The sequence below is a fragment of the Argiope bruennichi genome, chromosome X1, assembly GCF_947563725.1.
Source record: "Argiope bruennichi chromosome X1, qqArgBrue1.1, whole genome shotgun sequence".
In the NCBI taxonomy this organism is placed as follows: domain Eukaryota; kingdom Metazoa; phylum Arthropoda; class Arachnida; order Araneae; family Araneidae; genus Argiope; species Argiope bruennichi.
Window position 1 is genome coordinate 121,676,724 of NC_079162.1, and position 23,320 is coordinate 121,700,043.

Consider the following 23,320-nt stretch of genomic DNA (forward strand, 5'->3'; position numbering starts at 1 on the left):
AATGCAGTTTTCTCACGAGAAAAGTAATAGAACATTAATAACTTATCTGGAAGTCATGAGTACTGACATGAAAAATGAACTTTTGAATCTGTACAATGACCATATTGTATGTTCTTTTACTTAGAATATATATATATATATGCTTTCTTTCGGTCCTAGTGAGGGGTAGGTGACTATTAATAATACACACAAGGTCATGAGTTTTCATATGGAATTAAAATTTTTGAAATAGCTCCAATGGTTAGGATGCCACAGGTTTTTCAGGTTTGATTTTGCTAACATTCCATGTGGGTCACAGGCAATTCCATGTGGGTACAGATAGTATTCCATAAAAAGAATCAGTGCATTTCAAGGTGGGGAGAAAGAAGAAGGAGGAAAAAAAAAGGGGGGGGGGTTCTGAAAAGAATTTTTGAGGAAATTTACCATTACTTATTTATGAAGTTGAATGTTAGTTATTATTAATGAAATAATAAAAAAAAATTAGTAAAAGTATGCTTTAAACAGAGACAAATTCAATATGGAGAAATAAATTTAATCTTCACAGCTTCATTGTCTACAATGGAATGAAATTTTATTGGCAACAATGAAAATGATTTGGGTTTCATTTTAAATAAAGAAAATACTATTGTAATATATACTTTGAAACGTCTTTAAAAATTATTTAAACTAAAGAATTTTTACAACATTTAATTGCTATCAAAGGATAATTTTTTAAAGTTTAAAATGGTACAAAAAATAATTTGAGCAGGAAATATTTTCAGACGCCCTTGTGAAAAATGCCAAAATCTCACTTAACTTTTAATGGAAATTCTTAAAATTTCAAAAAATAATCCCTTTGGGGAAGCACATTCCCACTCTACAAAATGTGCTCAATTTGGTGGGTTTAGCTGAAATGATCGGTTTGTAGATTGCCAATACACAAATGGCAATCTTTTTTATTAATAGTGTTTATAAGTGATATCAAAGGATTTCACAAGAAATATGTAAGCTTTCAACCATTTTTTAAACTGACCTGATATTAAAGAGTTGGCATGATCTATAAATATGATATCTCTTTCTCCCTCTTCACCATCTTTACTAATGTTAGAAAAAATCAGCCTGCAATTTGGTCTCTTTCCAATTTCGTACTTTACAGCATCATGAAGTTCAAAAAAAGATACATAAAGAAAGAGAAAAAAAATCAATTAAAAATAAATTTTCAAAACTCCTTTAGTTATCAAACAGCAAAAGCTTATTTTAATTGTTTTCATTTTTTTAAAAAACATGAGACTGTTGTTTCCTAAATACAGTGCAAAGTAATGCAACAAAATGAAACAAAAATCTAATTTAATTAAGGATTAAATTTTAAGAATGCTATAGTGTTTTGTCATTAAAAATAAACAAATGTACAAAATTTAAACTATCTGGCATATAAAGTCAGCAAAAAATAACTGATTTTGACATAATGGAATAAAATTACAAAAGAAAATTCTACCAATTCCACCATATTCACTCCTAATATTATAATATTTGAAATGAAATTTATAACATTCTCACTGTCAGTAACATATAAAAGAGATTTTCACATAAAATCCCTCTATTTATAAATATAAATTTCCCAAAGCATTATGCAAGCAATTAAATTTTAATTCTTGTCAAAAGCTAAAATTAAAATCAGTAAATAAAACGTTTTTCCATGATAAAACTTTCAGATCAAGTATTAAAAAAAATCCCTCCAATATTTTATTCAAAAACTTTCTACAAAATAAATACAAAACATTATAAGTAACAATTATTTTTACCCCCCCCCCCAAAAAAATACCACCTAAACATAAAAAAACAATGAAAAAATAGAAAACTAGATCATTAGTTATAAATAATGAACCTTTGTAAGCTAACAAGAGAAATGAAAGATTCAATTTTGATTTATAATAGATTTATTAACTTTGGATCCAAATCCCAGTTCTTTCAGGATTGCTTGTATATATTGAGGGCATCTTCAATAATAATAAACCCTAAATCAGGCAGAAAAATTTGGAATATTTTACTAAAGGTTTACAAATGAAACCACTTAATGATATGTGTGTGCATATTTATTATTATTATTTTTTTCTACTTATAACTACTTTTGGACTTCTTTACAAGTCCTGCAATCACAGATGAAGTCACAAAGCATTTTTGAATATGATACAAAATATAAAATGTTTCAAAAGTTCCATTTTATAACACTTTAATGTTTTTTTAAAAAATTTATTAAACTAAATCAATTTTTGAAACATTAAAGAGAGGAAATGAAATTGACAAAAATGCAAAGACTTTTTTAACTGTCATGATGTCACTTACCTCATAAGAAGCTGCTAAATATGCTAAAACAAAATTTTCTGAGTTATCATCCACAAAAGTTATGTCATAAATAACAGTATTGTCTACAGAAAATTCCATATAAGCCAAATTTCTGTTGTCTTTGCCATGATAAATCCAAAATTGCATTGCTTCAATTGCAGCTGAAAATAAATTGAAATATTAACTTGTAAAATTAATACATCATAACATTAATATATTTTATATAAACAATAACAGTATTAAGATAAAAAAAATAATATGCCTGTCAATCAAATGCACTGAGAACCTTAGTGATTGACAAATTTCTTAAAATTAGTTTCCTAAATGAAAGACTTCATAAAATAACCATTATATAAACAGGAATTTCTTTTGAAATTTAATTAACTAGGTATTACTTAAATGGAAATATATGATATATTTCAGAAACAACAGTATTTGTGAATTTAAAAAAAAATTATAACCAGATATTTTAGTGATTCACAAAATGCAAACTATGGCAACCTGGGAAATCTCAACTTCCTCTCTGGTGCAACATGAGATAGGTATGTAGTTTTTACAATTAATTACTTTACAAACTTCTTATTTCTGCAAAGCTGGCAACTTACTGCATAAAAATGAAAACATTAAATTAAAAGAAATGTAGAAAAGTATATGGTAGTAACAGTGGTTATTTTAATTTCCCCAGTTTGAGAAATGCATAGTGATCAATAAGCATATCCTAGTAATTATAAACTTTATTAAATTTGTTTATTCATTTTTTCCAGGCTGGCAAACATATTTGCTGTTTGAATTTTCATGACTTTTTCTGGATGTTTCTAATATTTTGAGAACAATGTCATTTTATTTTATTCTCTTTAATTATTGCATAATCTGTTCTTAACTATACCTGAAAATTGTTCTACTCTTTTAATTAAAATCAATGTAAAATACTCAGGGGGAAGAAAAAAAGAAAACATCATTTTCATATATAGAATTTCAGATAAGCTTCAATTATGCAAAACCCTTCCCTTCTTTTACAAATATATTAACCAACCCTGCAAGATACATGTCCATCTAGAGTAATTTTCAGCTAACCAGTCATATCTCAGAATATTTTGTCAAATTTACTCATGAAAAATGCAGTACAAAAATTTATGCACATTGGTGGAGTGCTTAAAAAGGAAATGATTTGCTTCCTTCCAGTGGGGTCTTCTCTATCCATAACTGTTTACCAGCATGTCAATCATAACTGAACAATAATTTTATTAACAGAAAAAACAAACAAACACCACTTATAAATACAAAATGAAATCTCTGCATCAAAGTAAGAAAAATCCTTTAAAATTGCATTGACTATTAGCCCACCAACTATAGTAAAAAATTGACTGAATGCTGGGTGAAAACTTAACTCATAAAATAGAGAAAAAAGGTGGAAAATTGGTCGTTTTATCTTTTTCTTAATTGCATAAAAAGAAAAATGTTTTAGAGGTATAAATTTCAAAAACGATAGCAGGAATGAATTTTGTAAATTTTTGTGGCAAACAGTTCCATATACCATCAAAACATAAAAAAAAGTGCTTCCCTTCTCTTTTTGAAAATTTGAAAAAATTACAAGAGAAATATGTACCAATAATGTATCAAACAAATAAATTTTTTGTGACAATTATTACTTTAAAATTATACAGCATTTTGTTGAATGTATTAAGAATTTTAAAAAAACAAAAAAAAATGTTAAAAGAAAATATTAGCCCGTAACAAGTAGCAAGATTGATTTCACATTCGAAGGAAAGGGGGGGGGGACAATAGCCCTATATATATATACGAGACGCACTAAAGCTAAAAATCATAACAAGAATTGAGTCTTAGACTGCCTTTTTTCCTCATAGAATGCAAAACCATTTTTATTAATAATGTAGATAACTTGAGGTTCTGAAAAAAGTAAGTTTCCCGGTGGTTGACCATCCTGCTTTTGTGACATAAAATGAGTTCCATTTATTTTTAACAAAACTATACACGAACTAATTTGCAAAATGTATTTATTAAAATTTTATATAAAGGTATTATGGATAAATCTGAATTCAGTGAGGAAGCTAAGGGAAGTTTGAGATTATGATGCTTTTTCATACAACACTTCTTGAATGTGTCAGAATTTATAATCAGCCATGAAAATAATCATAATAAATCTAAATCCACCAACATGACCTGAAGAAATTTAATATTATTCACATTTGTTATCCTTAATTAATTAAACACAGTTTCCATCTAAATTTATGGTCATTATTCACATTTCTCTTTCATACTGCTTTAAAAATAAAAAATTAGTACTTAATTAAAAAAAAAATCCACTTGCAAACTAACTTAGTAGATATTTCTTACATTTCTAAGGAAAATGCGACTAATTTTTACTAAACAATTTTTATATGTAGGCAGAATTAGTTTATTATCCCTCACCTTAATTTGACCCTTTAATGGCACTATATTAAAGAATAAAACTTTACTTTTAAAAAATGCATGGATGAGTTCGATTCCTTGACAATAAAATATTTTACATTGAATTAATTTTTTCTACTTTCTGATGGCATATATTTATCATCACCATCACCCTTTAAGGGATTTGAAAACTGCTTTGGACCCTATTCTAACTCAAGTTATTTGTTATTCCCTGATTACACTGGAAGTATAGAACTGATACCCATTTTCTTCTAACACCTTAAATGTTCAGTGTCAGTGAATGTAAATGAATGATTTTTCCTATAATTAGCTCTCAAACCTGACCATCTTCTATATATTATGACAAATTTCATCCTTTTTGAAATTCATCCTCTTCAAGACAAATTGGTCACTTGCATCTTATTCTCTAAGATGCTTAAAAAAGGAATAAAACAGAAATTGATTATCAATAGATGCGTTCTGAATCATTCAATTCCAACAAAAAAAACTAGACACAAAAACCCACTAGAGAATATTAAGTCTAGCAAAACACATTACTGATAAAAGCTTCTCATTCCCAATTAAATTACTTCACAAAGAGAAGTTACAAAAATTTCCCCTTGCACAAATTCAATAACCAATTGTATTATACACAATAGAATATGCTTTGGAAAAATAGTGGGTACTTTTTCAAAAGCAGAAGGTAAACTGAAAGGTATGCTCTGCTATTCGAGAAATTGCAGATCATATTGCTGAAAAAGAGTGAAAACTAATAATTTAATTTTCTATAAGTTGCAAAGTCAAAATATATATATTATAATTTTTTTAATTCTGTAGTTATACTTAAAATATAATCAAGTATAGCATTCTTTAAAAATATTATATCTGAATGCTGTATTTTTGTATTGTTTATTTTCTTGAGAAATACTTTTAATACATTGAACTATGAAGTATATATATTATTTTCATTACATATGCATTCTTTTTAAGATGCAAGTAAATTCTAATTTATATGGAATCCATTAAAAAAACAAAATAAAATAATATTCAATCAAAAGTTAAATAACCTTCAATATATAATAAAAACATTTATCTATGAATTCAAATGTTCAAGCATTATTTTAACCCTTTGCTATCGGATGGTGACTGTCACTCACTATTCAAAATGGTGCATCATTTTGACATTTTTTTTCTTTTTAAAGATTTTGATTTTTAAAAAAATACCTAAAGAATTGCTAGAAGATGTAGATTAAGTTTTAAGTAAAATTCAACTTAAAATTATAATAAATATATTTTTTTTATAGCAATAAGCAAGTCCTTGTGTTAGTTGAATAATTTTGCATGGAATTATTTTTCTGAGTACAAAGGATTATTATCAATTAAAATAAATTTGCAACAAAATAAACTGAACAAGTTTATTTTAAAAACTTAAAAAGAGGGTCAAAATTGCATCATTGCCCCTCAAAAGATTAAAGAATCGATAACAGTAACATTTTAAATTAGTTAAAACACTAAGATAAAGGCAAAAAAAAATCATTCCTATGATAAGAATTCAACATAATTATCATCTTACAAATAGGACATTAGACATTATAATTATTACACTCAATCTTTACACAATAATATTATGATATTTTTACAATATTGTGCACCAATCAGAATATTGTGCAACATTGTACTGATATTAAACAATATGTGCTAAAAGGGAAATCATTCATTCAAAAAAATACATCAAAAGAAAAAAATATTGCTTTGAAATTATGATGATTTATTTTTCATAACTCGATAATAAATAGATCTACCAATCAAACTTGTTTAGGAATACAAACTGATTAGCAAGACAAACAGAAAAAAAATTCATTGTTTTGAGTATGAGTTTGAAATGATTACGCATAAATATCCTAAAGCTAATATGTTAAGTACATCCATTGGTCCATATTTTTTTTATGTATTTCTGAAAAATGAAAGAAAGAGGGCACATATTATTTCAACACAACTCTGACTTTCACCATTTAAGGCATCTTTCGAGAAAATAAATATTACTGATAAGGAATTAACACTAAATGCTACCTCTGAACACTTAATATAGTTATGCTCATATAAAGGATTGAGGAATCTTCTAGTAAATCACTTCTTTCTTCAAGTTTTTTTTTTTTTTTTTTTACTTTACTTTACTCTAATTACAACAACTTTTCACATTCAAAAACTTTTTATTCAGTACCAAAACTGGAAAAACATACATAAAAATTAAATTTCAAATAATAGTAAAAACCAATGAATTATAAGATTTTTTATACCCTTTTTAGAAAAAAAAAATTATTATTATACATTAATTCTTTGCATACTAAGGAGAGTTTTTCTCATCAAAATGAATTATAGTATATTTCAATACAGAGATAAATAATTATAGAAATTTGATTTCTAGATACAAAATAATACTTTCAAGTAAATTTAAATATTTTTTTACATCTCAAAAGTTAGGTTCTATCATGAAACACGAATCAAGTGCAAAAATTAAGAAAATTGAATTTATAACACAAGAGTAGATTTAGTATTAATGCTATATAATTTGATTCTAATTTTTTTAAATCATATATCTTAATTTATAATAATCCAAATGAAAGATAAATTTATTCCAGATTACAATTTGTATCAATGACTCAATTACTTTATCCATATTGTGTATAAAATATCCGATTAAATTTAATGAAAAGTAATCACTTTGTTACCTGTACAAAAAGCACGTCCTTGAAAATCAAAAGTCAAATAATGCAGAAGAAATTTTCTTGGAATGTCAATTTTTAACTGTTTTTCAATAATCTATGGAAAAGTATACAAATTTATAATGCACTTTCCTTTTTTTTTTAACACTTTTTCATACCAAAAGTAAATGATTAACTTTTAAATATAATACGAACTGAAAAAAGAGCAAGATTACAAAATAGTTGAAAGAAAAAATAGAATTTGTAAAAATTCTATTTCTAAGATTACAACTGAATTTAAAATAAGTATCTGAATATAATCTTAAATAAAGGAACATTAAAATTTGTTCAGTTTTATTTTAAACAAGTTAAAGCATAGACATATTGCAATCATTCCATCTAACAAATTAAGGTCAAATACACTCCTGCTTAAAAAGTAAGCAACAAATGCAAAACTTGAAATAAAACAAAAACTATTTAATGGATAAGCGCAACAGCTGTATACAAGGTAGGTGTAACATTACTAGACCACATATCAAACAATAAAGCAAAAAGAAACGAAAATACATATATTACGGTCATCATGGCACGACAGACCAAATTAGTAGGCAAAATGCGCAAAGAGAACCGCATGCTGATAATGAATACGATAACCCTCTAGCTGAAGTGCACACTTGACAATAGCGAGACATACTGCAATAAACGATCGTTGATCATTTATTGTGGCATGCTCATTCCTGTAATAAAGCTTGTTGGAGCTCGTAAAGGGTACCTGGCGGTACACAGCGACTTGCAATCCGGCTCCCCAACTTATCTCGCACATTCTCTATGGGATTCAGGTACGGTGATTTAGCAGGCCATCTCATCTGTGGAATGCTTTCACTCTCCAAATAACTCCGCACGAATTGTTGTTCTGTGCGGGCTTGTGTGATGGTTCATAAATATCGTGTCAGTACCCATTACAGGGATAAAAGAGCGCACAAAAGGGTGTAGGATTTCGTAGTGTTATCAGTCAGCTGTGACAGAACCCTCAGCGAACACATGGAGGTCGGGTTGGGCGGCTGGGAAGGTTGTTTGGGCTGGCATAATGCCTGCCCAGACATGTAAACCGCCACCTTTGCAATGGTCCCTTTCGACATTGTTTGGAGCCCGATAAAGCGTCCCTGGTTCTCGCCGTATCCTTTCCCTTCGGGAATCATTCTAGGTGTCAAATAGAGACTCATCCGCAAAGAGCACAAGGCCCCACACGGGCTCAATGCAACAGCTCTCTGATGCACACCGAGGACAAAGGAACCCAAACAACAGGTCGGCATGCAAACAGTCAGTCTTCATGCAGTCTGCGCGATACAATTTGACTGGATATGGGCTTTTCTGCAACAGCTAAGAGCAGCCATGCCAGCTGTCACTCTGCTAGTGTCCTCCGTGCGTCAGGCACATTGTAACCTGTAGCGATCGTCTGATGATGTGGTGATTCTATACAATCTCTTTGATAATGGTTCCATAGTCTATGGATGTCACTATGAGACACATTCAGCTCTCTGGCAACAGCAGATTGTCTTGCACCAGCTGCAACATACCAACAGCCCAAAAACGTATCTCATGGTGCAAATGTTTTATTCTACTTATGCTTTGCACTTTGGCAATCTCGGATTTCGTGTAATTATCGCTGCTTACGAGCTGAAGCGTAAGTAAGCGTCCAGTAAGCCCCTTTTTAAGGTGCTGACTGCAGGATTGCTTTTTGTATTAATTTTGGTTACCCATTTGCATTCGGTGATGTAACCTCTGTCTCATATGAAAATTGTGTGTTTTAATTTACCGTTTTGCATATGTATCTAGTTTTCTCATGTTTGTTGCTCATTTTTTGAGCAGGAGTGCAGTATTTTAAAAAAAATGCAATATTATGAAATCAATACATCATTGCACAATTTGTAACCAATTTTTACTTTAACACAATGATACAACAAAAAAGAATGAACTAGTTCCGATTGCAAATAAATATTTTATTTTCACTTTAAAGATACAGGACTAAGCAATGCAATGCTTTAAAATTACTGGGGGGAAATGATATGTCAAATAAAATTGTTTTTCTTAAAATAAGAAAAAATTAGGTTCTTAAATAATCCATCATAGTAAAATAATAATAATAATAATAATAACACTTACCCATTCAAATGCCATTTTTTTATCATTAACAACTAAAACAATTACAAATCCCCTCTCTGTTGTAATCACTATCGAATCTGAAATAAGAAAACATTAGGAAGTAATGGAAAAATAAACTTGAGTAGTTTTTAAAAAATATATGCTACATTTAAGATATGTTTAAGAAATAGGCTTTCATAGAAAAATTATAAAAAAAAATAATAAAAATTGTGGTGGAATGACGATCATTATGATCCATGCAGTGGAAGCAAAAGGTCGTATATTTCGGGAACATTTCTTGAATGATCACATATCATACAAAACAAATACAAAATCCGGAAAGCAAGACAAGACATTAACGCGCGCACCTCTAACAGAACAGCATCTCATCTCATTTTAATAACAATCGCAACATACTATGGGATGCGTATCTAATCAGGCATCGCCATCTATTATCCAAAAGAGAAGATAGAGTAACGGAATTGATACATCTTCCCCTCACACCACCTAAAACCGTCTCGGCGAGGTGGTGTAATTTTGGATATTTTGGTGTTTGTCCCAGAATTGTCATTAGCATTACAAGGTCTTTTGGGAGGTCGACTCTTTTACTTAAAGGCATCACAGGAGATTGGTTCTGTGTGACATTTTGAAAAGGTGTAAGAGCTAATGCATGGTATACACTTAAAGGTTCATCAGGTTTGTGTCAACTAGCTATTACGAAAGATGAAGGTGATTTCTGGGATAGAATGATATAAAGTCCATCTTTCCTTGGCATAAACTTTTTTTTAATAGATAATGCCTCGGTTGTTGTTGTTTTGTTATTGTTTGTTTGTCCGTGTGAAGTGTAAGAAGTTTGCTAAGCTGAGGATAATTGTTGTTGTTTCTAATGGCTCTTGTCTAGACAAGCCCACTGACTTTAAGAAGTCAATTGTGGTTTTAAGCCAAGGGTACGTCTCTTATTTTTTTAGTAGCGCCATTTAGGGCCAAGAGAACGACTTAGCTACACACACGTAACAATCCTTTTTAAGGGGCGGGCTTCATTCATGCATTTCATTCACTCATCCACAGATAGTAATTTAGACCTGAATCAAAGAACGATCACCCCTGATCAAAAAGTGTTGTTTTTTTTAAAAAGAGAATATAATGTCATTGATTGATTACTATTAATACTTTGAGGAAAATAGATTTATATTTACAATGTTTGGATTTTATATAAGGTAATTTATGAAGTATTTCTTCCTTTTGTGAGAGCCCCAGAATTTTATTATCAGTATAGTATCAATTATTTCTTTTTTTGAAAAGTAAATATTGAGCCATGAAATTGTTTGACAGTTTATTCAATTGCACAAAATTTTGCTGTTAGGTTTTATTTCATATTAATTGAATTATCCATCACCCAGGTAGCAACTTGATATTTTTGAATCATAAATGTAACTTATAATAAATTTCAAAATTGCTTGTAACGCATATCATCCCTTGTATAATAAAACTGCTATTTATGGATAATGTCTGTTATATAAAAATAAATTCTCAACTACTATATTATATTATATATATATATATATATATAATATAGTAGTTGAGAATTTATTTTTAGTTGTTTTATTTTATTGTTTATTAATTTGTTTTATTTTGTAATATTCTGCAGTTGAGTCGTAAATATTCTTATTGAGTTATTAAATATTTTTATATTACATGCAATATATTTTTAATTTCAGATCAATAGCAAATTTTGTTGATTTCCATTGGTTTGAAGTGACAAATGAATTACGAAGGGTTTACCAGATTAATCTAACATATAAAAAGGAATGTTTGTTTGTACGTATTTTATGTGCTGGCGCACCGTTCATCCGGTTGGGATAAAACTTTGCCAACTCACTGCTTGCACTCACATGAAGATTATAGGGCATAGTACAAATATATTTCTATTATTCAACATCATTTTAAGATTGACAATCGAAAAAACAAAACAAACAGTAAACAGCACATGTCATTCGGAGTTAATTGCATATATATCAAAACAAATAAAATTATTACCATCCACGCCAATCAATGTGAGTGAAATGGAATCGAAAATATTTAGTGTAAGCGCATTTTTTTCGTTAATAAATGGTTCATCTACACAAGATATTGTCATTCAACGTGCAAAATATTTTGGCTGCTGCGTACCGCACATATTATTCAGAGTTTATTTCACACATACGAAATATATTTATCATTATTACCGATGCCGATTAAATTAAATTATATTTAATGGAAATTTTCCAGAACAAACAGTAATTTTTTTATTTATTCATTCAATTGACAAACGATATTTTGGTCATACAAGCGTATATCGGGTTGATTGTTTCGTCAAAAAATATGCCACCCCAAACGTTAGTCACTTTGTAGATCTACCAGTGCAGCACGCAGAAATAAGCGAATTCGAGCTTCTCAAACAAACGAGGAATGACAAGCGAGCGATGAAGCAGATCGTTTACGAATCGCAAATTCACGTGCTTCAGAATCTCAAAATCAACATGCAGCAAGAATCGAAAGACAATGTTTTATATGTTAACCGATCACGCGCATCAGAATCAGAAGATCAACATGCGGCAAAAATGGCAACTATTCTAAACGGAAAGTCGAATGGAGAAGATGTGCTCATTCCACGCATTCCCATTATTCCCACCGACATGCCTTTAGATTTCAAACGACTGCAGTTCCTAATTGAACTTGCATTCTCGGCGACCATCAACAAGGCGCAAGGTCAATCACTTCAAGTGTGCGGATTGAACCTAGAAAATCCACGTTTTTCACATGGCCAGAGTTGTATGCTGGATGCTTACGAGTCGGATAGCCAAGAAATTTATTTTTTTAAGAAGAAATTTATTTATTGCTGAAGATGAAAAAACAAAAAATACTGTCTACCTTAAAGCACTTGAATAAAGTAAAACAAGAAAAAGGAAAAAATATTATTTATATTTATCCTTTATATATATCACTCACTTTCAATGAATGTATTCATTATCGACAAGAATATTTTCTATCATTCCTAATTAAACAAGATAGTTATATCAAATTTGAAACGATATTTCCACAATTATTCTTCTAAGGCAGCAATGCGCCGGGTACCAGCTAGTTTTTTCTAACATAAAAACCTTGCTACATGATCCATTTCCATGACTACCTCTTCAGTTTTTTTAACGTGAATAAGTAAGTTCTTTGAATTAAATATGTTATATCAATGTACATTTCAGTGATTACCGAGTAATATAATATTAGAGTAAAAGGAAAGTAATGTCGTTTCTGTTTCTACGCCTGTCGATATTCGTTAGTCATTTATTAACTCATTGTGTCCTTCAAAATCGCGCCAAAGACATTTTAAGGTTAAAGTAATGTGTTTGCTCGCAAATAACTTTTTTTTTTTTTTTTTTTTTTTTTTTGCAAATTATGGTGTAATAACTAGCCAAATACAAGAAGTACATATCCATGCTTTTTGAATTTCACAAGGATAGTAAAGCAACGGTTGCTGCCAAAAACATTTGCGATGTTTATTCAAATGAATTAGACGTTCTTAAATGTCTAGGGCGGTTTTCTAAGCTCAAATCCGATAAATTCAATCTTTCCGAAACGTACCGATTAGGAAGACCCACAACTTTAAATAATGGCTGTTGAAGCAAATCCATGTCAAACACTCTGTCCAATCTTGGTTGACCATCCAAAAAAATGTGCAACAGATTGGTAATGTAAGCAGAGCAGGCGTTTGGGTCTCGCATAATCTGTCCGAAGAAAACAAAGCTACCCTATCCACCATATACAACTTACTGCTTCAGCGACACAATACAGTATAGTTTTTTTTGCTTGCTTTCTCATTGGAGATGAAAAATAGGTCTTCTATGATAATCCAAAACAAAAAAGACAATGACTCTCTCCAAAAAGATGCTTTTGTGGTTTGGTGAAGTATTCGCAGTCATTCATCTTGAAGTGCTGAAACCTGGACCAACTGTAAATGCAGATCTTTACTGTAAACAACTGGATCAAGTAAATCAATCTTGAACTGAAAAGAGCCCAGCGACTGTCAAGAGAAAAGGTGTTATTCTGTAACACGATAATGCATTAACCTTATTGCATACAATAATCTAACATAAATAATAACCTAGTAAAATTATTGTATAGGGATGAGAGGTATTGCCTCACCCACACTTGCCCGATATTGCGCCATTAGAATTCCATTTATTCCGATCGCTACAATATTTTCTAAGTGGCAAGAAATTTGAATATTCGGATGATGCTCAAAATACCATCTCCAGATATTTTGCTCAAAAAACAATTGATTTTTATTGATTATACTGAAAATTTGCGCACTAGATGGCAAAAGAATGCTGCTAAAGATGGTTATTACTTACAGATTAAAAATAAAAACTTGGTAAAAATTTATCTGTTTGAATTTAATGTAGAAAAATAACATTACTTTCCGATGCCCTTAATACATGTCATTTCATCAATGCAAATATATAAAGAGAGAGAGATAAAAATGCTTTGTTTTTTTTTAAAAAATATTCTTAAAGTTCTATCTAAATTATTTAAAAAAAAAAAAAGACATAAATTGCATCTAGATCACCAAGATATAGAATAAAATATCCTCGAGTTTAAAAGAAGTGGCACGATAATTTAGATTTTCCTCATTTGAAGCAATTCCATCTAATATAGGTATTGTTAAAAATTATTAGTAAATTAAAAAAAAAATAGTTTGCAGTTTAGAACCGATCATGTTGGGAATGGCATCTTCTGACAAGCCAATCAGAGCCAACCAGAACTAACGTCAGCTGTTCTGTTTTTCACTTTTCATTAGATGTACTAAGAATTTTCTTGATGAAACGTTATGTTGTGATTAAATGTTTTATATGTCACATCCTTGCTTATTCAGTAATTGTTAAATTCACTCAGCCAAAACAGACATCGGCTAGATGTCAGCACAGCATAATTACAATAGTGTAGTATAGAGTTACGTTATATAATTTCTGGCGCCCAACGTGGGACCCGCTTTAGCTATTAGTTGATGAGCCTGAAAACTGGATGCAATACCACTTAAAACAAACGAAAATCGCTCCGTACGTCGCTTACCGCTTGTGGTAAGAATGAAGAATATGAGCTTAATAAAGAAGCTCCTAATACGAAAGAACTTTCGGTTTTGAAATCGCAAACTGGCGATAAATTTACGCGCTTGAAAAAGTGCTAAGCAGATATAACTGTTCTTTATTTTGAAAGATCAAGACACCGAAGCGACGAATGAAGATTTTCTGTCTGCTAAAAAATACAGAGACAGATATTTTGAGCTGTGTTTGCAGATAGAACAAGTATCTTTGAAAGATACATCTACGAAAGAATTTTCTGTAAAGAGAAAGTTTAAGCTTCTGAAGATAGAGCTTAAACGGAAATGCTAAGGATTATCTAGCATTCTGGAGTCAATTTCGGAAAATACATGACGACGCAAGTATTCCTAACGAGAATAAAATGCAGTATCTCTTGGAAGCTGTTGTGCCTAAATCGAAAGCACCTCGCGTGGCGGAGAATTTCCCTGCTATAGCGAAAAATTATCCAATTATTATTGTTATTATACAAAATTATCCAATTATATATTTTTAAGCGATCTCGCAGTTTCAAGAGAGATTCGGACGTGACGATTTAATAGCGCAAATATACGTGAGGGACTTGTTATCCATGGTTATGAAAAACGCAGCCACCGGACGTTCGAAAACTGATCTACCTTCTTTGAACGATAAGTAAGAGACCAAAGTACGAGCACTGGAGAGGCTTGGACGTACTCAAGAAAAATATCGTGATTTTTTAAGTCCTTTAATGGAGTCGCGTCTGCCTGAAAAAATATTGATAGCTTGGGAACGAACCAGAAGTATGAAAAACCAATCTCATGTTGAAAACCACTCATTGGAGAAATTAATGCATTTTCTCAAACAAGAAATAAAAGACGAAGAAATTGTAGAATTAGCACGAAGTGGTTTTTGTTCTCCTTCCAATCAAAAGAGAAAAAAAAGGTATAAATAAATTGGATAATTACCCTACCGCTGCGACACTGGAAGCACTCATAATAGGAATAGCACAGACAAGCAAAATTTACTATGCATCTTTTGTAATAAGAAGCATCCTTGCAAGGACTGTTTAGAAGATAGAAATATGTTTCTTGATAAAAAGAAAGTTTTGAAAAATCGTGTATGTTTTTGTTGTTTCTCCGTTTCGCACTTTTCAAAATTGTGTAAAGTAATAAAAAAAAATCATGTTTATATTATGCCAAACTGTATCATTATTTATTGCGTGATCACCTTAAAGAAAATAAGAATAAGTCTGATGCAACTGAAACTAATTCATTATCTAACAGATGTAGTAAAAATAAGGTATTTCTCTCCCCTAAAGTCCTACACTGCTGCCTCATCGCGGCGGGGGAGTGTTCATAGGCGGAATGGGCGAAGTACGTCGGGAGAGTATTCTCCTGGTAGAGTCACCCAAGGTGTGAAGGCCATTCCATTACGCTCAGCTAAATGCAATGCAGGCATGAGGCAAAATCAGACTTCAGCCTTTGGTGCCTCTCGGTCCTTGACCTCTTGAAGCTGCACTTAAAGCCCTTTTACCATGCCTCGTCGATTAGGGGTCAATGAGCACATTGCGAAGCTGTGCTACATTGCTTGAAGGCGTTCGGGCTCATGGACCTGGATTGGTGTTACTGTCGAGCGGGTGGGATAAGCCACACGTATTTCTAATGACTTTAATTGTGAAAGTGTGCGAATAACAGTCATAACACTGAGAGCTTTGATTGATAGCGGAACTCAGTATTCTTACATTTCAAAACATGCAATCGAGAAGTTGGGCAATTAATCAAATAATAAGATAAAAATGCAACATATGTTGTTTTTGGGGAGAGTAACGCATAGTCAGATTTATGATGCATTTGAATTGCTTATTACATTAGATGACTCAAAAATCTTAGTATTAAAGCTTTAACGGAAAATAGGATTTGTGGCACAGTGCCAAAAGTTAGTAATCCTACTGTGATTAATGAGTTGACTAAAAAGGGTATAATTTTGTCAGATCTAGAATCTGACGACTGCGAATTTGGTTTATTGATACGAGCGGGTATTGCTAGCGTTTTGTTTTTAGATGAATCCATTAAATTGGATTCGGGATTGTTTTTTTGTTAAAAACGCGTTCAAGATATATTTTGACTGGGAAACAGGAAATTGCTAATACAGGTTGTACAAACAGTGATAGTGTTTTAAATGTTATTTCTTTATACGTTAACGATTCCTTTATCATTGAGTTACAAAGTCTCAAAAGCATTGGAATTCTTGATCCAGTTCAGAAGTTAAATAAAAATAATGAACATTCTAAAGTGATTGAAGAATTAATAAAAATACGAAAATTCTGCCAAACGGTAGATACGAACTTAGTTTGCCTTTTAAATCAGATGTTATTCAGTTACCTTACAATAAAGAATTGACTTGGAAGCAACATAAAAAGTTATTTGAAATATTGTGCAGTATAGAGTTACGCTACAAATTGTAAGGTTATAATATGATTTATGTTGAATAATGTATAAATTCATCAAATCAATAAGCAATTTCAAAATGTCTTTCAGAACAATTTCTAATATCTCTTGTACAAAAATATGAAAATAGTTAATTCTTAAAAAGTCTAAGAAAGATAAATTCACATAAGTTGATTTTACCTTGTGATTTAGATTTTATTTCACTTCCTGTGTCATTAAATTAAATGACACAGGAAAATGATCTGAAAACCATCTGACCAACTTAATTTAATTCTCATATATGAAGCAAAAGTCGGGCAACAAATGAAATTATAAGATATTCAGCAAAACACCACATTAGTTTCCAGTATCACTGTTCATTACAGGGGAAAAAGGGGTATGAAGAGAGGAAAATACAATGGAAAGGATTAGAGAATATGAATCCACTTTTATGACAGAAGAATTTGCAAGGCACCATTATTATGGCTGAAGCAGTTTTGTATATTTTCAATGCACCTGTTACTACTGCAATTAAAAAAACTTACAGCATTTTTAATTGAATTCCTCACAAAAAAGAAAAAAAGTCGGTACTGGAAAGAGCAGCTATTCTCATATATAAATCACATATTTAAAAGTTTTTAAAGTGTAATAAAGAGACAAATTGTAAGAAACAAATTTATATTAATAAACAAAAATATAACTAAAAAAATTTACAAATGAAAAAAACAGTACAGAAATAGATCATTTATGCATGTTGCCTGAAATTCAAACTCTTAAGCCTTGACTATAAAATATATGATCTTATTCAGATTAACATTTAAATCATAAGCAAAGATCCCAAAAAAAATTGTGAGCAACTTTTTTATTTTAGTTTCCATTATCAGGTCTTTATTATTTCAGAACCAAACTCAATATTTTCTTTTATAAATATAGTTAAAATAACTCATTTTTAAAAAACGAGTCTTTAATCAGTCATTAAGTCTTTGTAATCAGAAAAGAGATTAGTATTTAAATATTTTATATAAAATGCATAATTACATTTTTCTATGGCTAATTTTTTAAAATTCAAATGAGATAAAATGTTCTTTTTTTACTTTTACATTCAATATTTATTGGAATATCATTCTGCATATAAATGCAAACATTTATAGATAGTTGAATTTATTGAAAAATAAATACACACTTTAAATATTAACTCAGAAATTTATAACGGGTATTAACCCTTAAAAATAAATACTCAAGTATTGTACAATATTACCTATTATTTTTAAACAATTATTTTTTGCAGTATTAAAGCCTATATTTTCAATCTCTGCAGCTTACATACTTCAATCACTATATACATTACTTTTATATTATAAGAATAAAAACGATGACATATGTGAAACCATTTAAAAAAACATTCCGATATTCAATAACATAAAATCTAGTCAAATTTATAAATTTGTGCTGTTATTTTTTTTAATACTTGATTGCTATAAGCTGTTAAATCAATTTATTCTGGTAAACTTGTTAAAAACTATAGTATATTTGGATTAAAGAATGCACATAGAAGTGATAACAAACCTAAATTTTCATAGCTATTCTATATAATCAGCACATGACCATTTGTTGTCTCTATGGTCATAATAATTGAGATCATAATTTGATTTCAATTAAGTATGCAATGACATGCTTTTTAATTCGTCAAAAAACATAAAGAAATAATATCATATAATGAAGTTTAAAATATGTAAATTTTATATTTTTTTAAATGTATTGTGCTTTTTTAAAAAAGTAATAAATTTCTATTCAGTTTAATTACAACATAAAAGCGTCAAATATAGTTTTTTAACTAGAAACTTCCAAAAGTTTTTCTATAATATTGACTAGCAGTAAACTTATATTAGAAATCGGTAAATAGACATTTTATAAATATGTTTATATAGAAACAAAATTTGAAAGATTGCTTTATTTGTACAAATTCATAAGAAATAAAAAGTCTTCATTTGAAAGAAAATAAAGGTATTGAAAAACTGAAAGGAAAAGCTTTAAGTTTAATGGTATGACTCAGAGTTTTTACAGCAATTTACTAACACAAAAGTTATTTTACTTTATAAATACAATTTTTCTTCATAAATAGTATTTTAAATTAAGGTTTCCAATGTATGGCTAGGTTAAAGCACACAAAGCACTTTAAATAAGAAATTTTTCTAAATATTCTAAGGATTTTTAGGAACCCAAGAGAATAAATTTGGTTTAATAATTTGGAAGATGTAAAATTAATTAACTTATGCATTCATAAAATAATTATATGGTTAATGAAGAATAAAAAATTTTGAATATGAACAAATATAAATATTACTGTTTGATAATCCTAAGAAGCAGAAGGTTTCATTAAGATAATAGAATATTCTAATATAAGCATATGTTTAAAAAATTGTATTCAAATATCCCTTATTTTGTATTAAAATCACACTATATCTCATTTTCTGGTCTATTTCAATTATCATAATTAAATGCTTATTAATAAACAAAGACAAGACTCCCTTCCCCCATTCAATCCAAAATATTCAAATTCCAACAGGGAGTCTAGTAAAACAACTGGTATTATATAGAAGATAATATACTGGTATTGGGAGAAATAAATGCCATGAAGTAAAAATAAAACAAATCTTACTTTTTAAAATTGTTTAGTATTAATTGCAACAAAGTTTTATTGCTTCTTCATACAGATCTGCATGCTTCTATTCATGAATCATGCTGAGATTTCATATAAAGATATCAACTCTTACCACAATATTATTCTTGTTCATATCTGTCAAAACTATGTCTTCAAAACAATTATTTACTCATTCAAATAAAGTTCAAAATTCTTATAAGCAAAGGAAATAATTTGTCCTAAATAAATGAAATATATTTCTTTCTGAAATTAGATTGTCAGATAAACTGTATTAAAAATTTAATTTCATTAGGAAACTACTTATAACAATAACAACATACCATGAAAACTTATAGTTTATCTATGTAATAAATCAAGTTAAGGAAACAATCACAAAAAAAGCCAAGTTGACATGACACAAGCATTTCTATAAGATTGTTACTAGACATTAATGCACTTAATCTATGGTAAATAGAAATTTAATTTCCTGTATGCAAAATCAAATAAACAAAAGCAAGCATGCTTTAACAAAACATGATACCCTCAGAGAAATGTATTCTATTCTCCCATGCAGTAACAGCAGTCTTGCAGATCTTCATTAGCTACTTCATTCTCATGGAAAGAGAACAAATGTCTCTGAAGTCGAAGTTAGGCTAATTTATACAGAAATATAGGGTGAGCGAGTATAAAAGGAGCAAACTTCTGCGATTACACAATTGTTTTGTTTTTGGTGCTGTGGCTATGATCTTTTATTCTTGCAATGTTCAGATACTGACAATTTTTTTGACATAAAAAAAGCAACAAAAAAAATTAAGGAACTTAAAATTCCCCGTACTTTCCCAGTTTTTATGGATATTTTCAACTTTCCTTACATTTTTCCTGTTTTTAAAATAATTTTTAAATTCCCTATATTTTCCGATTCTCACAGTGCCATGGCAACCCTGGTAATGTATTGGTGTTCTATAGGGCAGACCACAAGACCTAAAACTATGAAATTTAGCACAAACATACTTTGGAGGGTAGGGGAGAAATATACACATTGAGGTTATTTATTCATTTTTTTTTTAGAAATATGGATTAAAAATTATGTAAAATTTTGGTAGTTTTCTTTGACAATTTCTGAAAATATTACAGCACAAAAATAATTTCCACATCATGTGAAAATTTTAAAAATTGCCTTCCCTATAATGTCAATTTAGTTGCGAAATTTTTCATAAAGTTTAATAAATTTAGAAAATATTTTAAGTACATTATGCAACATTACTTTTTCACTACAATAACGAAATTCAAGTCATTATCATTGCTAATATTTTATCCTTCAGCTGTTATATTTTTATAATGTGTCATCTTTATTCTTTAGATTATGAAGTCAGTATTATAACTGCTAATCTGATCTTAAGATTTTGACATCCTCCAAGATTTAGACCTCCTTGATTCTTTATAAAACATTTTTGATATTATGACTGTCAATGAACACAATAACTGAAAAACACATTGAATTAGAGGAATGGAATTTTGAATGTAGTTTTTAAATTTGTAAATTTCTATCTAAATTTAGATAAAATCTATCAAACAAAAGTTTATTGATCCATAAACATATTAATGCTATAACACAAAAATACGAAGAGTTATACAGATAAAATATGGTTCACAGATTTATCATCAGAATTGTAGATGTTTAAAAGATTTTGAACCACAATCTGTCAAAGAACCATTTGTTGATCTGTATAATCATGTGCATGCGAATCTGGTAAATCTCAAGAACACAAAAATTGTGACCAAAATTAAAAATCTATGTCCAATTTTGAATCAAACTGATGATATTCAAAATATGTAATACTGCATCACCATACATGAAGGTCATATAGAGGGGAGGGGTCTTATGGTTAGGGATTGCCATGACCTTTGAGGATTTGTCACGTCCCTTCTTATATTTTCCCTACTGTGTAATCAGCAGAGGCTTAAGAAAACAGAATAGAAAAGAAATTACTGATTATTTAAATATACAAAAATAAGTATATTTTATTATTTAACACTATAAAGCTGTTTAACTTAACTTACTTTTAAGCACAAAAACTTCGTTTTACACATTTGATATTCCAACAGGATAACATATCAAAATAGCTCGATAAATATTAAAAACATAAAAAAATTGAAAAATTTCTATTTGCAATTCTCCTTCTGCCACGCACATACACACACAAAGAAAAATAAATATATTTGAAATCTATTTTGGTTCTATCTTATTATAGTGACTCACAAGATTCAACAGCTAAGCTGATGATAAAATCTCATCAAAATACAAAAGGCTTGTAGCACCTATCTTAGCAAAATCTTAATGCTGTTGAGTAAGCTAAGAGTAGCAATAATAAAGTACTTTTATTTTACTGTGTAAAATAATTATATAAATTCGAAACTAACAAAAAAACAATTTTACAGAAGTGTATCATTAAAAGAATCTTGGAAGATGAAATGATATAGTCATCAGATTTTTTACACATAATGGCATATTTGCTTGGTCTAAGAAAAAAATACACAAAACAATTTAATAAAAGGACAAAGGCATAAGTATAGGAAACTCAAAAACAAAGTTTCCATTAAATTATACATGAACTCTTCTCTTTAACAACATAATAGATATTTAATACTCTTAACTAAAAATAATAATATACTTAATTCTCTGAAATTATCCAAAACAACATTACAGAAATTGCAACAAATCAGAAGGAATTTCAAATGGAAAAAAACAATTTTAGAAGATTTATTAACACATATTACACGGTTCATAATATATTCTTACCTTTGAATTGTCTTTTCTTGCGAAACTTCCCCATGGCACAAACAGTATCAAAAATATCCACAGATATCATGGTGTGAAGCATAGCATAGCGTGGTTCAAACCTCAGTAATTTTAAAACTTTCCCAGTACATATAAGGATGTCTTCTTTGTTTCCATTAAGAAAATTGCCTACTGTTGCTTGAGTTATATTTGTGGCATCGTAAAGTGTTTGATGATAAAACGTCATTGTGAAGATAAATGTCTCAAAAAATCTTTTTAACCTATATGAATTATCGATGTAAAAATATTTTACGTATCAGAAATATAGGATTTTAAATTAAAACACGATAAAAAATCATTTACAGAAAGGGCAATTGCGAATACAACTATCAGTTACTTTTCTTCACAAAATTTGGAATCTTTCCTAGCTTGAAAATCCTATTTAAAAAAGAAGCCTCTTAAACAAAAGGCGAAACATAAACAAGACGGGTAGCCGGTTAGCGTTAACCGGAGGACGCGAGGAGGCCTATTGCAATTAATGCCTGTAGACGGCGCCAGCAGTCTGCAATCGTCTATAGGCGCTAACAAGAACTATCTCAATTCCAAGACTAGCTATTATAGGAGTTATAAGATTTGGCAAATAAGCATATTTCTGGCGAATTATTCCAATCTTTTTCATTTCCTATTACGCGAATTTGTCTTTCATTTTATTCCGCTAAAACTTTGAATCATCAAACTTTTTCGTTTCTTTTACTCTTTCTGGAACTTTACTCGTTTCTTTTTTACTTGTTTCTTTTACACTCTTT

At 29.6% G+C, this 23,320-nt stretch overlaps 1 protein-coding gene across 3 annotated transcripts in view; it reads right to left on the bottom strand.

Annotated features, from left to right (window-relative positions):
• Positions 1-23,028, bottom strand: part of LOC129958832 (splicing factor 3B subunit 3-like) — a 104,338-nt gene extending 81,310 nt beyond the window's left edge. For all 3 annotated transcript variants that reach the window (XM_056071544.1, XM_056071542.1, XM_056071545.1), the window contains exons 1-5: positions 22,536-23,028; positions 9,597-9,673; positions 7,461-7,551; positions 2,323-2,483; positions 1,013-1,127 (exon numbers count right to left, since the gene is read on the bottom strand). In XM_056071544.1, the coding sequence (XP_055927519.1) occupies positions 1,013-1,127; positions 2,323-2,483; positions 7,461-7,551; positions 9,597-9,673; positions 22,536-22,761 (670 nt within the window). In that variant the 5' untranslated portion in view covers positions 22,762-23,028. The remainder of the gene's footprint in view (positions 1-1,012; positions 1,128-2,322; positions 2,484-7,460; positions 7,552-9,596; positions 9,674-22,535) is intronic.
• Positions 23,029-23,320: the final 292 nt, after the last annotated feature.